This window comes from Eumetopias jubatus, unplaced genomic scaffold (assembly GCF_037043125.1).
Source record: "Eumetopias jubatus isolate StellerSeaLion01/CBP00866 unplaced genomic scaffold, mEumJub1_p1.0 scaffold_3, whole genome shotgun sequence".
Classification (NCBI taxonomy): domain Eukaryota; kingdom Metazoa; phylum Chordata; class Mammalia; order Carnivora; family Otariidae; genus Eumetopias; species Eumetopias jubatus.
In genome coordinates, this window is record NW_028274809.1 from 54376781 (window position 1) to 54390467 (window position 13687).

Here is a 13687-nt window from a genome sequence, read left to right on the forward strand (position 1 = left end):
TTAAGAAAGATATTTTCAAATGTATTTTTACAGACTGGCAGGAATGCCAGTGAGCTTTATAAGTGGCTTATCTCTAACTGACTTTTCATTAATCATTAGAGTGATAACGAGAGCGCTAAAAAACAGACCATACAGAACATAGACTCAGACCCCCCTGCTGAATGAATGTTGGTGGCGGTGTGCTTCTGAATCATGACCCAGATTGCTCCGTTTCTGTTTAGGCATCGATAGCTGGTAGTGCTATCGCCACATTACAGAAAGAATTGTCAACCACGTCTTCTGCTCAGAAGATCACCAAGTCGGTGAAGGCACCTACTGTGAAGCCTGCTGAGGCTAGAGTGAGAGCAGAACCCACCCCCTCACCTCAGTTCCCCTTCACCGACACGCCAGACACTTACAAGAGTCAAGCTGGCATTGAAGTGAAGAAGGAGGTAGGGGTGAGCATCACTGGTGGCACAGTCCGTGAAGAAAGCTTCAAAGTCCTACACGAGCGTGAAACCAAGGTCAGTCCCTGAATCACACGCTGTTTCTTGAGCCACTCCTATCGAGCAGGGCCAGGCGCATGGCCAGTTTGTGCCACCAGAGTACTCAGCCAGGCGTCCTGCCTTTCAAACTTAATTCTTTTGAGTCAGTGTGCGTCAGAGCTCCTTTTCCTCAAATTATTTTTGTAATTTTGCATGTGCTAAGGTTTTTGATGAGTTTGCCCCCTATTCCATGGGCATTTTGTAACATCCTTTGTAAAATTTGTAGGTGACAGAAACGGCAAAGGTACCTGCGTCTGTTGAAATCCCAGTTACTCCACCAACATTGGTCTCGGTGAGTAACGAAATTGATGCGTAGCTGGTCAGATAATTTTAATATATGCAAAGATCAGCTTCTCAAAACGACCTTAGTGAGTTCACAAATGCTAATTTTAAGACAATACACTATTTGGCAAGAAAAAGGGGAATTCTGTGTGGCAACCGTCAATCACATAGTCAACAGACTCAATGGGTTTCTATGAGGCATAAGGCTTTATTAGGAGATTTATAGAGATATAAAGACCAATCCAGCCTTCTTTGATATCTTAACCTTTGTATCAGAGAAAAGCATACATACAAAAGGTGACAAGCATAATATAGAAGGTGAAAAGCGCCTCAACAGAGGAAAGATAGAGTACTTCTGATTGGGAGTAGTGGGAAAAGCTTTGTTGAAGTGGCAGGATTTGCTGCTGAGGCTTCCAGTTCTGTTAGGGTTTAAATATGTGAGAATAACAGAGGGTACAGAATTGCCCCATTATATGGTGTTAATACAGTTCTGCCTTACGAACTTGGAAACACCTGACATTTATTCCAAGTTAGGAGTATTCCATTTCCAAGGGAGTCTCTTTACTAATATTTCTAGAGTCTTTTACCTTTAAAAAAATTTTTTTGGCCATGAGAATGTGCAAGTTCAAACCTCTCTGCTTGTCATGACTCATAGAGATGATTAATGACTATGCACACCTTATCAGTGTTTCCATTTTCTTCTTTCTTCAGGGCTTAAAAAATGTGACTGTTATAGAAGGTGAATCTGTCACCTTGGAGTGCCACATCTCTGGATACCCATCCCCAAAAGTGACATGGTACAGAGAAGACTACCAAATAGAAAGTTCCATTGATTTCCAGATAACCTTCCAGAGTGGAATTGCCCGTCTTATGATTCGTGAAGCCTTTGCGGAAGACAGCGGGCGATTTACCTGCAGTGCCGTAAACGAGGCTGGGACAGTCAGCACATCCTGCTATCTAGCTGTGCAAGGTTGGTGACCACGCCCCCACTACCTTCCGTTTGCACCGTCACCCTCAGCTGACCCTTTCCACAGCACGGTTTCTGCATGACTTGCATTGATGGCCCCTTTGGGAACTGGGGGCCCATTAGGGGGTCAACTAGGCTGTCACGCTAAGCAGAGGTCACTAACAAAATGGACTCAATGAGAGACTTAAATGAGAAACTTGTCTTCTAGCATCAGAAGAGTTTGAAAAGGAAACAACTGTGACTGAGAAATTGACCACAGAAGAGAAACGGTAAAACATTCTAGTAGTTTTGATTTTTTTCTGTCCCTTTGGTAGTGGCAAATTGCAACCGCAGAAGCTAATATGAAGGGAATTCTCTTTGCAGCTTTGTAGAGTCCAGAGATGTGGTGATGACGGATACTGGCATCACAGAGGAGCAAGCAGGGCCCGGAGAACCTGCCGCTCCTTTCTTCATTACAAAACCGGTGGTCCAGAAACTGGTGGAAGGTGGGAGCATTGTGTTCGAATGTCAGGTTGGCGGCAACCCAAAGCCCCACGTCTACTGGAAAAAATCTGGTGTTCCTCTTACCACGGGATACAGGTATTTTGATGGCTGACGGATAGACTTCTCTGTGATTTGTATGATATGTATATGAAGCCCACAGAGAAATAGGCTTACCCCACCATCCCCTGATGTAGACTCTTTCATTATGGAAACTTCAGAGTATATTTTGAGGTATTTTTACATTTTTGCACAAAGTCTTACTGAGAAACAAAGCTATGTGACAAAAGTGGATAAAGATATATTTTTTTCTGTATTCTAGTTTGACTCATGAATAGTGCTAGTAAAATAGAGAAAATGTGAATTTTTACACACATATATTCTTCTAGAAAGCGTCTAAGACAGTGTTCAATAAAAATGCATAATAATTAAGTCACTAAAAGATAAAAGAATAAGGTCATGTGATGAAGAAAATTATACATGAGCATCTATGCTAATGAATTGGCTGTAAATGAATGTAAAATTTAGCTTTGAATTTTCTGCAACTTACAAAAAATCAAAAAATGTAGTTCTTATATCTTAGTAAGAAAAAATATAGTATACCAGAGGCTTAATATTGAAATATTTAAAAGAATTTATTATTTTGATTAGTCATTTGATCTTCACATGAAACAAAGAGGAAAATAATTAACAAAGGGGAATACCTAAGTGTTCAAATGACCTCATCATTTGCTAACAAACACTAAAGTCCTTTCCATATGGTTGATTCTAGTAGTATTCTATTATTTATTTCAAAGAATATATGAACCTTATTTAAAATGAAAATTTTAAGTTGTTTGACCCTCATTACTCATGTCCATGCACTTTCCTCAATTTTCAGCCATCTTATATCCTGCACAGAGCTTAGTCACATGTTTAAGATCATTGAATTTTATACCACAGATCCACATGAGGGTTAGTTTCTTCACATATGTTTATTTGTGACTGATTTTTATGTGTGTTCATTTCCATAAAGATACAAAGTGAGTTACAACAAACAAACTGGGGAGTGCAGACTGGTGATTTCGATGACTTTTGCCGATGATGCTGGAGAATACACTATTGTTATTCGTAATAAGCATGGTGAGACTTCTGCATCTGCCTCCCTGCTTGAAGAAGGTAAATGCAGCTCTGAGTAGTTTCTATGTGCATGATAGGAAGGGAAATGCAGGGAAGTAGCAGTACTGTGTGTTTGTCACAAGGCCTGTAAAAACACCCCAGTTCTGATACTGGCTGTGTCTCCATCGGTACCCTCTCTTGGCCTCAGCTATATAGGAAATGTTTTGGACCGCGGGGCCTCAAAAGCCATACTGGTGCTAAACCTCAAGGTTCTAGCACTAGTTTCTATTTGGTGCATTCATTTTGAGGCATATTTTGAGGCTGTAGGGATTCCAAATCCAGTTGCCTTCCAGACCCAGGCAGATAATATTAGTGAGGGCTATGAAGACAGTGGCAAACTGGAGAGCCTGTGTCCTGCCTTAAGGGTACAGTAGCTCCCCACCCCCACTGTATTGTTGCCATGCACACGCATGTCAGGCCCAATGTTCCTAGAGTTTCTGATGTTTTAAAGAAAACCTGGAGGGGCGCCTGGGTGGCTTAGTTGGTTGAGCATCTAACTCTTGGTTTCAGCTTAAGTCACAATCTCAGGGTCATGGGATTGAGCCCCGAATCAGGCTTCATGCTCAACGGGGAGTGTGCTTGAGGTTCTCTCCCTCTCCCGCTGCCCCTCCCCCTACTTGCACACACATGCATGTGCTCTCTCCCTTCCCCCCTGAAATAAATAAATCTTTAAAAAAAAAAAAGAAAACCTAGAAATCAAGATTTTCAGTATTCAAAGTAATTTGACAAAAAGTATAATGGCATTCAGGCCAAACAAAATGTATCTGTGGGTCACATTTACTTTTGCTTAATTGTTCACATTACAGTGGACAGCCCATGTTCTGTCTCATTTGATCTGCACAACACCCCTTAGAGAAAGTTAGGATATTATCCTCATTTAGCAGATAAAACACTCAAGACCCAGGAAGATAAACGAATTACCAAAAACCACACAGTAAATTAGGAAGAGCACTAGGATAGATCCTGAAGAACTGACCACTAATATAAAGTTCCTTCTACAATAGTAGCAGCTACTTTGACTTGTTAATGAAAATTTGGTTTTGGAATTCAATCTAATATAGATTGAGCACTTTGATAGTAAAATTTGGAAAATCCAGCTTTTGGTTATCAATTTTCCCTAGCGTAGGGCTTGTCTGAGTGAAGTGGCATGAACACTTTTTCGTAAGAACATTAAAATTAACTTATGTTCCTAAAACAAACAAGCAAAGGGGAAAAAAGAGAGGGAGAAGGAGACAAACCAAAAAATAGACTCTTAATTATAGAAAACAACTGAAAGTTACCAGAAGGGAGGTGGGTGGCGGCGGGGGGGGGGGGGGGAATGGATGAAATAGGTGTTGGGGATTAAGGAGGGCACTTGTGATAAGCACTGGGTGATGTACGCAAGTATTGAATCACTCTGTTGTACACTTGAAACTAATATTACGCTGTATATTAACTAACTGGAATTTAAATAAAAACTTAAAAAAAATAACTTGTGTTCTTAACTTCTAGCTGAGTATGAGTCACTGATGAAGTCCCAGCAAGAAATGCTTTACCAAACACAAATGACTGCCTTTGTGCAGGAACCTAAAGTTGGAGAAATAGCACCTGGATTTTTATACTCTGATTATGAAAAAGAGTATGAAAAAGAACAGGCTTTAATTAGGAAAAAAATGGCCAAAGATACTGTAATGGTCAGAACTTTTGTAGAAGAACAGGTGAGTAGAATAATAATGACCAAATAAAATATTTCATAAATTGTACTTAACACCCAGTGTCCCTCTTTTTGTTTGATATTTTCATTTTCCAGGGATGGGGTCAGGGTTAGACTATGAGTAGTGGGTCCAGATTCACTGCTGACGAGTTTCCTTAGTCTTCATAACATGTTGGCTTTAGAAATAAGGATTCCATATATGTAAGAGAAGACAAATATTAGGACAACCAAGTGCACTACTGCCCAAATCCTGTCATCTGCAGGATGAACAACCCAAATATAACCTGTGCCCTTAGACTATCATTGACCCAAGATGCCACAGCATGAACTGATAAAGTTATGATGATAATGCAGATTAAAAAACAAAACAGTGACTCGTCTAATTCTCAACAAAACAAAAAGCCTTCTAGATTTTTCCCCAAAAACTTTAATCAATCCTTATCTCTGAAGCTAATACTCTTAAAGATTATTTGTCAGTCAGGATATACATTTTTTAACAAACTCATTTTTTTTTACTATATAGGAATTCCATATTTCTTCCTTTGAAGAGAGGCTTATCAAAGAAATTGAATACAGAATAATAAAGACTACATTAGAAGAACTTCTTGAAGAAGATGGAGAAGAAAAGATGGCAGTTGACATTTCTGAATCAGAAGCTATTGAAGCAGGATTTGACTTAAGAATCAAGAACTATAGAATTCTTGAGGGGATGGGTGTTACTTTCCATTGCAAGATGTCTGGATATCCATTACCCAAGGTAAAATAAAAACATCATGTCTGCATGCTACAATAGAGATACAAATCATTACAAGAACTATTTTATCTAAATTTTTTTCAAATATGCATGGTATTACTTGCAGATTGCATGGTACAAAGATGGCAAGCGCATCAAGCATGGAGAGAGATACCAAATGGATTTTCTGCAAGACGGCAGAGCTAGTCTACGCATACCTGTTGTTCTTCCAGAAGATGAAGGCATCTATACTGCATTTGCCAGCAATATTAAAGGAAATGCAATTTGCTCAGGGAAATTGTATGTAGAGCCTGCTGCACCTCTTGGTGCTCCGACTTACATACCCACACCAGAACCAGTGAGCAGAATCAGGTAAGACTCGGAATAACTTGGGTTAAGATTTAAATTAAAACACCAGATATCCCAGTAGCAAATTGCTATTGCGTGGGGGACCAAAAAAAATGAAGGCTGAGAAAGCACAGAAACTTGCCATTAGTAATACAGATGATTGCCAAGCATTTTTATTTCTTGCCCCTGTGTAACGTGAGCAAAGCATTTTCATTAGTGTAGCATGCTATTTATTTTGCCAATGCTATAACTAATGTAATGAAAACTATAAAGATTTCCTTAACACCTAATTTTACATGTTATCCCTACTTTATACAACAACCCTGCAATGTGGGTATTATTATTATTATTACTATTTTGGGAGTGGGAGCACTTGATCTCTGTGAGCCTATGAAAATTGTCTTCGCTCACGCACCCTGTAGGTGGTGGTGCCAGCACTTGAAATCCAATCCAAGCCAGTCGGGCTGCAATGTGTAGATAGGATTTGGGGTTTTTTTTCAAATATAATTTCTATGTTTTCCCTTCTCTTGGATAAAAAATTATATTTCTTTTTTTCTATAAATGTGTTCATTGGTTTATTTAACCAACCAATATTTATTGAGATGTTTTCGCAGTTGAATCAAAAGGGTTGGTGACTAATTAAATGCAGGTGGTGAGGAAAAGACTATTAAAAATTGTTCCAAGATTTTTAAGTCTGGGTACCTGGCTATGTTGAAGAACTACTGACTGGAATTGAGGATGTATGAAAAACATAGATTTGGGGGCAATAATAATATATTCTGTTTTGGATCCTGGTGATCCTGAAGTGCCTTCTAATATGTACATGAAGTCGATTCTAAAATGATGTTAAGAAAGAGGTTTGTTCATTTTGCTGTGTTTTCTCTATGCCTCATGAAAATATTCTGTTTTGCCTTTGTTTTTCAGATCTATCTCTCCACGTTCAGTGAGTAGATCTCCTATACGCATGTCTCCTGCACGGATGTCCCCTGCACGGATGTCCCCTGCACGGATGTCCCCTGCACGGATGTCCCCTGGGCGTAGGCTAGAGGAAACAGATGAGTCACAACTTGAGAGACTGTATAAGCCAGTCTTTGTGTTAAAGCCTGCTTCTTTCAAGTGTTTGGAAGGGCAAACAGCCAGGTTTGACTTAAAGGTCGTTGGTAGACCTATGCCAGAGACCTTCTGGTTTCATGATGGTAAGTATGATAAGTTTTTACTTATAAGTCATTAAACACAAAATTAAGTTTATATGTGTGTACAACACTTTAAAAAACACTTATTTTTAATATATGTTTTCCTTTTTACTTAATTTTTTACAGGCCAACAAATTGTCAATGATTATACCCATAAAGTAGTCGTTAAAGAGGATGGTACCCAATCACTGATTATTGTCCCTGCAATGCCCAGTGATTCTGGGGAATGGACTGTCATAGCCCAAAACAGGGCAGGCAAATCTTCGATTTCAGTGATTTTAACTGTGGAAGGTATTTGCTCTTAAAAAAAGAAACTACCTTATCACTTGGGCTATAGACAGGTATTTCAGTCCTACTCACTCTAAATCATGACCTTTCTCTTCCAGCTGTGGAACATCAGGTAAAACCAGTGTTCGTAGAAAAACTAAGAAATGTCAATATAAAGGAAGGTTCTCGACTTGAAATGAAAGTCAGAGCTACAGGTAATCCCAACCCTGATATTGTATGGCTGAAAAACAGTGACATCATTGTACCTCATAAATATCCAAAAATCAGGTAAGTTCACTTGAAAATAATAAAACTAAGCTCATTACACAAATCCAATAACCAAGGAAGCAATAACTACTTCTGTATTGATTTTTTTTCACTTTTTATAGAATTGAAGGAACCAAGGGAGAAGCTGCCCTTAAAATTGATTCCACTGTCAGCCAGGATTCTGCCTGGTATACTGCAACTGCTATTAATAAGGCTGGCCGAGACACTACAAGATGCAAAGTGAATGTTGAAGTTGAGTTTGCAGAGCCTGAACCAGAGAGAAAATTAATCATCCCACGAGGGACGTATAGAGCAAAGGAGATTGCAGCCCCAGAACTGGAGCCCCTCCATCTGCGATACGGTCAAGAGCAATGGGAAGAGGGTGATCTCTATGATAAAGAGAAACAACAGAAACCATTTTTCAAGAAAAAACTCACTTCCTTAAGACTCAAGCGCTTTGGGCCTGCCCACTTTGAGTGTAGGCTAACACCAATTGGTGACCCAACGATGGTGGTGGAATGGCTCCATGATGGAAAGCCACTTGAAGCAGCCAACAGGCTCCGTATGATCAATGAGTTTGGGTATTGCAGCCTTGATTATGGAGTTGCATATTCCAGAGACAGCGGTATCATTACTTGCAGAGCTACTAACAAATATGGAACAGATCACACATCTGCCACGCTTATTGTTAAAGATGAAAAAAGTCTTGTGGAAGAATCTCAGTTGCCTGAGGGGAGGAAAGGCTTACAGAGAATTGAAGAATTAGAGAGGATGGTTCATGAAGGTGCACTCACAGGTGTAACAACAGATCAAAAAGAAAAGCAAAAGCCAGACATTGTCTTGTACCCAGAGCCAGTAAGAGTACTTGAAGGGGAGACTGCTAGATTCCGTTGCCGAGTGACAGGTTACCCTCAACCCAAAGTCAACTGGTACCTCAATGGACAGCTGATCCGCAAAAGCAAAAGGTTCAGAGTTCGCTATGATGGCATTCATTATTTGGACATTGTGGACTGCAAATCATATGATACAGGGGAAGTCAAGGTCACTGCAGAAAATCCTGAAGGTGTGATAGAGCATAAAGTGAAACTTGAGATCCAACAGAGGGAAGATTTTAGGTCTGTTCTCAGGCGAGCCCCTGAACCAAAGCCCGAGTTTCACATACATGAACCTGGAAAACTTCAGTTTGAAGTGCAAAAAGTAGATAGACCTGTTGATACCACTGATGCCAAGGAAGTTGTGAAGTTGAAAAGGGCTGAAAGAATTACCCATGAAAAAGTATCTGAAGAGTCCGAAGAGCTGCGCAGTAAATTCAAGCGTAGAACAGAGGAGGGATATTACGAAGCCATTACTGCTGTGGAGCTCAAGTCTCGTAAGAAGGATGAATCCTATGAAGAGCTCCTAAGGAAGACAAAAGATGAGCTACTCCACTGGACCAAAGAATTAACTGAAGAGGAGAAGAAAGCCCTTGCTGAAGAAGGCAAGATCACTATTCCAACGTTTAAACCTGATAAAATTGAACTGAGTCCTAGTATGGAGGCTCCTAAAATCTTTGAAAGAATCCAAAGCCAAACAGTGGGCCAAGGATCTGATGCACACTTCCGGGTCAGAGTAGTGGGAAAACCAGATCCTGAATGTGAATGGTACAAAAATGGTGTAAAGATCGAACGCTCTGACCGAATCTACTGGTATTGGCCTGAAGACAATGTTTGTGAACTGGTCATGAGAGATGTGACTGCTGAGGACTCTGCCAGCATCATGGTGAAAGCCATCAACATAGCTGGGGAAACCTCAAGCCATGCATTCTTACTTGTCCAAGGTAATTTGAATGACTTTGGTTTGATGGATCTGTCTCTGTTTATCCGTGAATATCTGTTAGTGTATTTCTTTTTATTTTCTTTTCCCATTATTCAAATTGTGAATTTAATTTAATATAATGTCTTCTTCTCCCCCCCCCTTCCTTGTAGCCAAGCAATCGATCATTTTCACACAGGAATTACAAGATGTTGTTGCTAAGGAAAAAGACACCATGGCAACCTTTGAATGTGAAACTTCAGAGCCATTTGTCAAAGTGAAGTGGTATAAAGATGGTGTGGAGGTTCATTCGGGAGATAAATATAGGATGCACTCTGACAGAAAGGTTCACTTCCTCTCCATCCTGACAATTGACACATCTGATGCTGAAGACTACAGCTGTGTACTCGTGGAAGATGAAAATGTAAAAACAACAGCGAAACTTATTGTCGAAGGTAGTAAATAATAATTTCACTATTTAAGTTCTAAAGTCACCTTTAGTATGTGATAAAATTAGCTTTGCAGTTTTCCTTTCATAAAAGGAATTATTTAGGAATTGGATATAAGCTCCAGAGCAAGGTTCCTGAATTTATACCAGTAATGAAGAATATTGACAATTTGGGTTTTTAAAAGTCAAGGTTATTTTGATATCTTGTTTTTAAAATTTTATATTGAAATAAAATTCTGTGCTTTAAAAAATAATTTAGGGGCACCTGGGTGGCTCAGTCGGTTAAGCATCTGCCTTCGGCTCAGGTCATGATCCCAGGGTCCTAGGATCAAGCCTGTGTCGGGCTCCCTGCTCAATGGGGAGCCTGCTTCTCCCTCTCCCTTTGCCCCTCACCCCCCACTCATGCCCTCTCTCTCTTTCTCTCAAATAAATGAGTAAAATCTTTAAAATAAATAAATAATTTAAATATCAAAATAACCTCTTTTTATTAAAAATGTATTTCTCAGTCCATTGGCAGGTAGATATTAAGAATATTCCTGATAGCATGGGGACTTAAGAGACTTACAAGGAACTTTTTCTACCCTAGGTCTAGATATGTAACTCTCCAGAGAAATTAACTTCTCTTTATCTTATGCCTCAGGTGCAATTGTTGAATTTGTGAAAGAACTTCAGGACATAGAAGTTCCAGAATCATTTTCAGGAGAGTTAGAGTGCATTATATCCCCAGAAAATATAGAAGGCAAATGGTATCATAATGGTGTGGAGCTAAAATCCAATGGAAAATACACAATTACATCTCGCCGTGGACGTCAGAACCTCACAGTTAAGGATGTGACCAAAGAGGACCAGGGAGAATACAGCTTTGTTGTTGATGGGAAAAAGACTACCTGTAAACTAAAGATGAAACGTAAGTCTGCCTATTCCTTTTGGCCTGCATTGAATATCATCATGGCTTAGTGATAAAGAAAAGATCATAGCGTTCTTTTTTCTCCCCATATTTCACAGCCCGCCCCATTGCTATCCTACAAGGACTTAGTGATCAAAAAGTCTGTGAAGGTGACATTGTCCAGCTTGAAGTGAAGGTCTCCTTGGAGAATGTGGAAGGTGTCTGGATGAAAGATGGCCAAGAAGTGCAGCCCAGTGACAGAGTTCACATTGTGATAGACAAACAGTCCCATATGCTGCTCATTGAAGACATGACTAAGGAGGATGCTGGAAATTACTCCTTCACCATTCCATCCCTTGGACTGTCAACCAGTGGGCGTGTCTCTGTCTACAGTGAGTGCAACTTACATGTTTTTATGTGTACATTGTTAAGTGAGGTAAGGAACTTTAATAAGCAGGCATTTAAAACAAAATTCACATTCATAAATCTTTAATTGCGTGTGTGTGGTTTTGCAGGTGTTGATGTGATAACTCCTCTGAAGGATGTTAATGTGCTTGAGGGTACCAGGGCTGTGCTTGAATGTAAGGTCTCAGTCCCTGATGTGACTTCTGTTAAATGGTACTTAAATGATGAACAAATCAAGCCTGATGATCGCGTACAAGCCATTGTCAAAGGCACGAAGCAACGACTAGTGATTAACCGGACCCACGCTTCAGATGAAGGACCTTACAAGTTGATGGTTGGCAGGGTTGAAACCAGCTGTGATCTCTCTGTGGAAAGTAAGGATTCTTCCGTTTCACTTATTAGTGTCTTAAGCCTTCTATTTTTCCAGTGTAATATTAACCAAATGATTATTTTTTTCCCCAGAAATTAAAATTATCAGAGGTCTTCGTGACCTTACCTGTACAGAAACCCAAAATGTGGTCTTAGAAGTTGAGCTGTCCCACTCAGGAATTGATGTTTTGTGGAATTTTAAGGACAAGGAAATCAAACCAAGTTCTAAATATAAAATTGAAGCTCATGGAAAAATATATAAGTTGACAGTTCTAAATATGATGAAAGATGATGAAGGAGAATACGCATTTTTTGCCGGAGAAAATATGACATCTGGAAAACTTACTGTGGCAGGTTGGTACATTTATCATTTAATATAAGTTCTTATGTGGGGCAGTTGTTTTAATTTAAGAAATTGTGGCCCATTTCGTTCCAAATTCTCATTAGTTTTCACTTATGTGCCTCTGCTTATGCTGTTCTTGAAGCCAGTAGTTTCCTCAACACTGTTCCCACCATGTTCTCCTAGGCAGACTTACCGCAAATGCCATCTTCTTGTGAAGCCTTCCTTAATCTTCCCATCTGTGTAAGATCTTACTCCTCCAACGTCAGGATTATTTATGTGTGTCTCTTCCATGGCCCTTATCACATACTTGTGTTACTGCCCATTTCTTCTTCTCACACCATAGTATAAGCTCCCCAAATCTGGAATTGCTTCTTTCTCATCTGTGTTCTCCAACATATTGCACATGATAGATGATCAATAAACATTTGTTGAACTGAACTTAATTTAAAATTTCCTACTCTAAAGGTGTATTTCTTTTTTTAATCACTCTTCTTTCTTTAACTTTTGTTTCCTTTGTTCCCTTCATACTTGTTTTATGAACCCAGTGAATATTTTAAAATGTAAGTCAGTGTATCTGTGTATCTCTTTCTTAAGGCATGAAGTAGACCATTCTCATTCAGCAGAAATCCCTTGCTTCAAAATGAAAAACCAAAAGCATAAATCAACTATCAAGAAAAAACTAGAAGTCATCATTAATTTGTTTGGTTCATTACAATTTAATTATTGAGGAGTTGAGATATGACATTGGGATTAAATTGTAAAGTCCATGTGGGAATTGTGTGTCCCACCACTTTATGTGAAAGTTTCATGGCTTATACTTTATTACATTATAATATTTCCTCAGATATTCGACCGTGGAAAACACTTCTGAAACAAAATTTTAGACCCTGCACTTTGACATGTCTAATATAAATTGCATGTTTTTCAATGTGTGCAAACACGGAAAAGCTATGAGTCCTTATGTGATTCCACTCAGCATTTTTTAAGGACCAACCATAGGCAAGACACTGCTAGAAACACAGGACACAAAAACAAAGAAGGCATAATGTTTTTTTCTTGAGGAATTCACCATTTAGAGAGGGACAGATATATTAGCAACTAACTTGCTGAAGGAGTAATTTTTTCTGCCAGTGGATAAAGGCCATGGAAGCAATAGGGGGAAGCTTCATAAAAGAGATGACATATGTCAAAACAGTGATTTTTGGGGTGCCTGGGTGGCTCAGTCAGTTGAGCAGCTGACTCTTGATTTTTAGCTCAGGTCATGATCTCAAGGTCCTGGGATCAAGCCCTGCATCAGGCCCCGGGCTCAGGGAGGAGTCTGCTTAAGGATTTCTTTCCCTCTCCCGCTGCCTCTACCCTGGCTCATGTGCACTCACGCTCTCACTCTCTCTCTCTCTCTCTCTCTCAAATAAATATTTTTTAAGAAAAATAGTGATTTTTAGTATATAAGAAGCTCTGATCTTTAGAAATATTGATGACTGAACATTTTGCTTAGCACATCTTTTCCCAATCAAATATTAAACATATTTGCAG

The 13687-nt window shown here is 39.4% G+C and overlaps 1 protein-coding gene across 1 annotated transcript in view; it reads left to right on the forward strand.

Annotated features, from left to right (window-relative positions):
- The window catches only part of TTN (titin), a 268068-nt gene that overhangs the window by 20115 nt on the left and 234266 nt on the right, over positions 1-13687 (forward strand). Inside the window, 18 exon segments of the mRNA XM_028121746.2 lie at positions 222-503; positions 751-816; positions 1518-1776; positions 1982-2042; positions 2137-2352; positions 3269-3411; positions 4903-5108; positions 5628-5861; positions 5965-6209; positions 7110-7381; positions 7505-7669; positions 7765-7933; positions 8035-9728; positions 9877-10158; positions 10792-11058; positions 11157-11429; positions 11553-11816; positions 11905-12165. Coding sequence (XP_027977547.2) covers positions 222-503; positions 751-816; positions 1518-1776; positions 1982-2042; positions 2137-2352; positions 3269-3411; positions 4903-5108; positions 5628-5861; positions 5965-6209; positions 7110-7381; positions 7505-7669; positions 7765-7933; positions 8035-9728; positions 9877-10158; positions 10792-11058; positions 11157-11429; positions 11553-11816; positions 11905-12165 — 5359 coding nt within the window.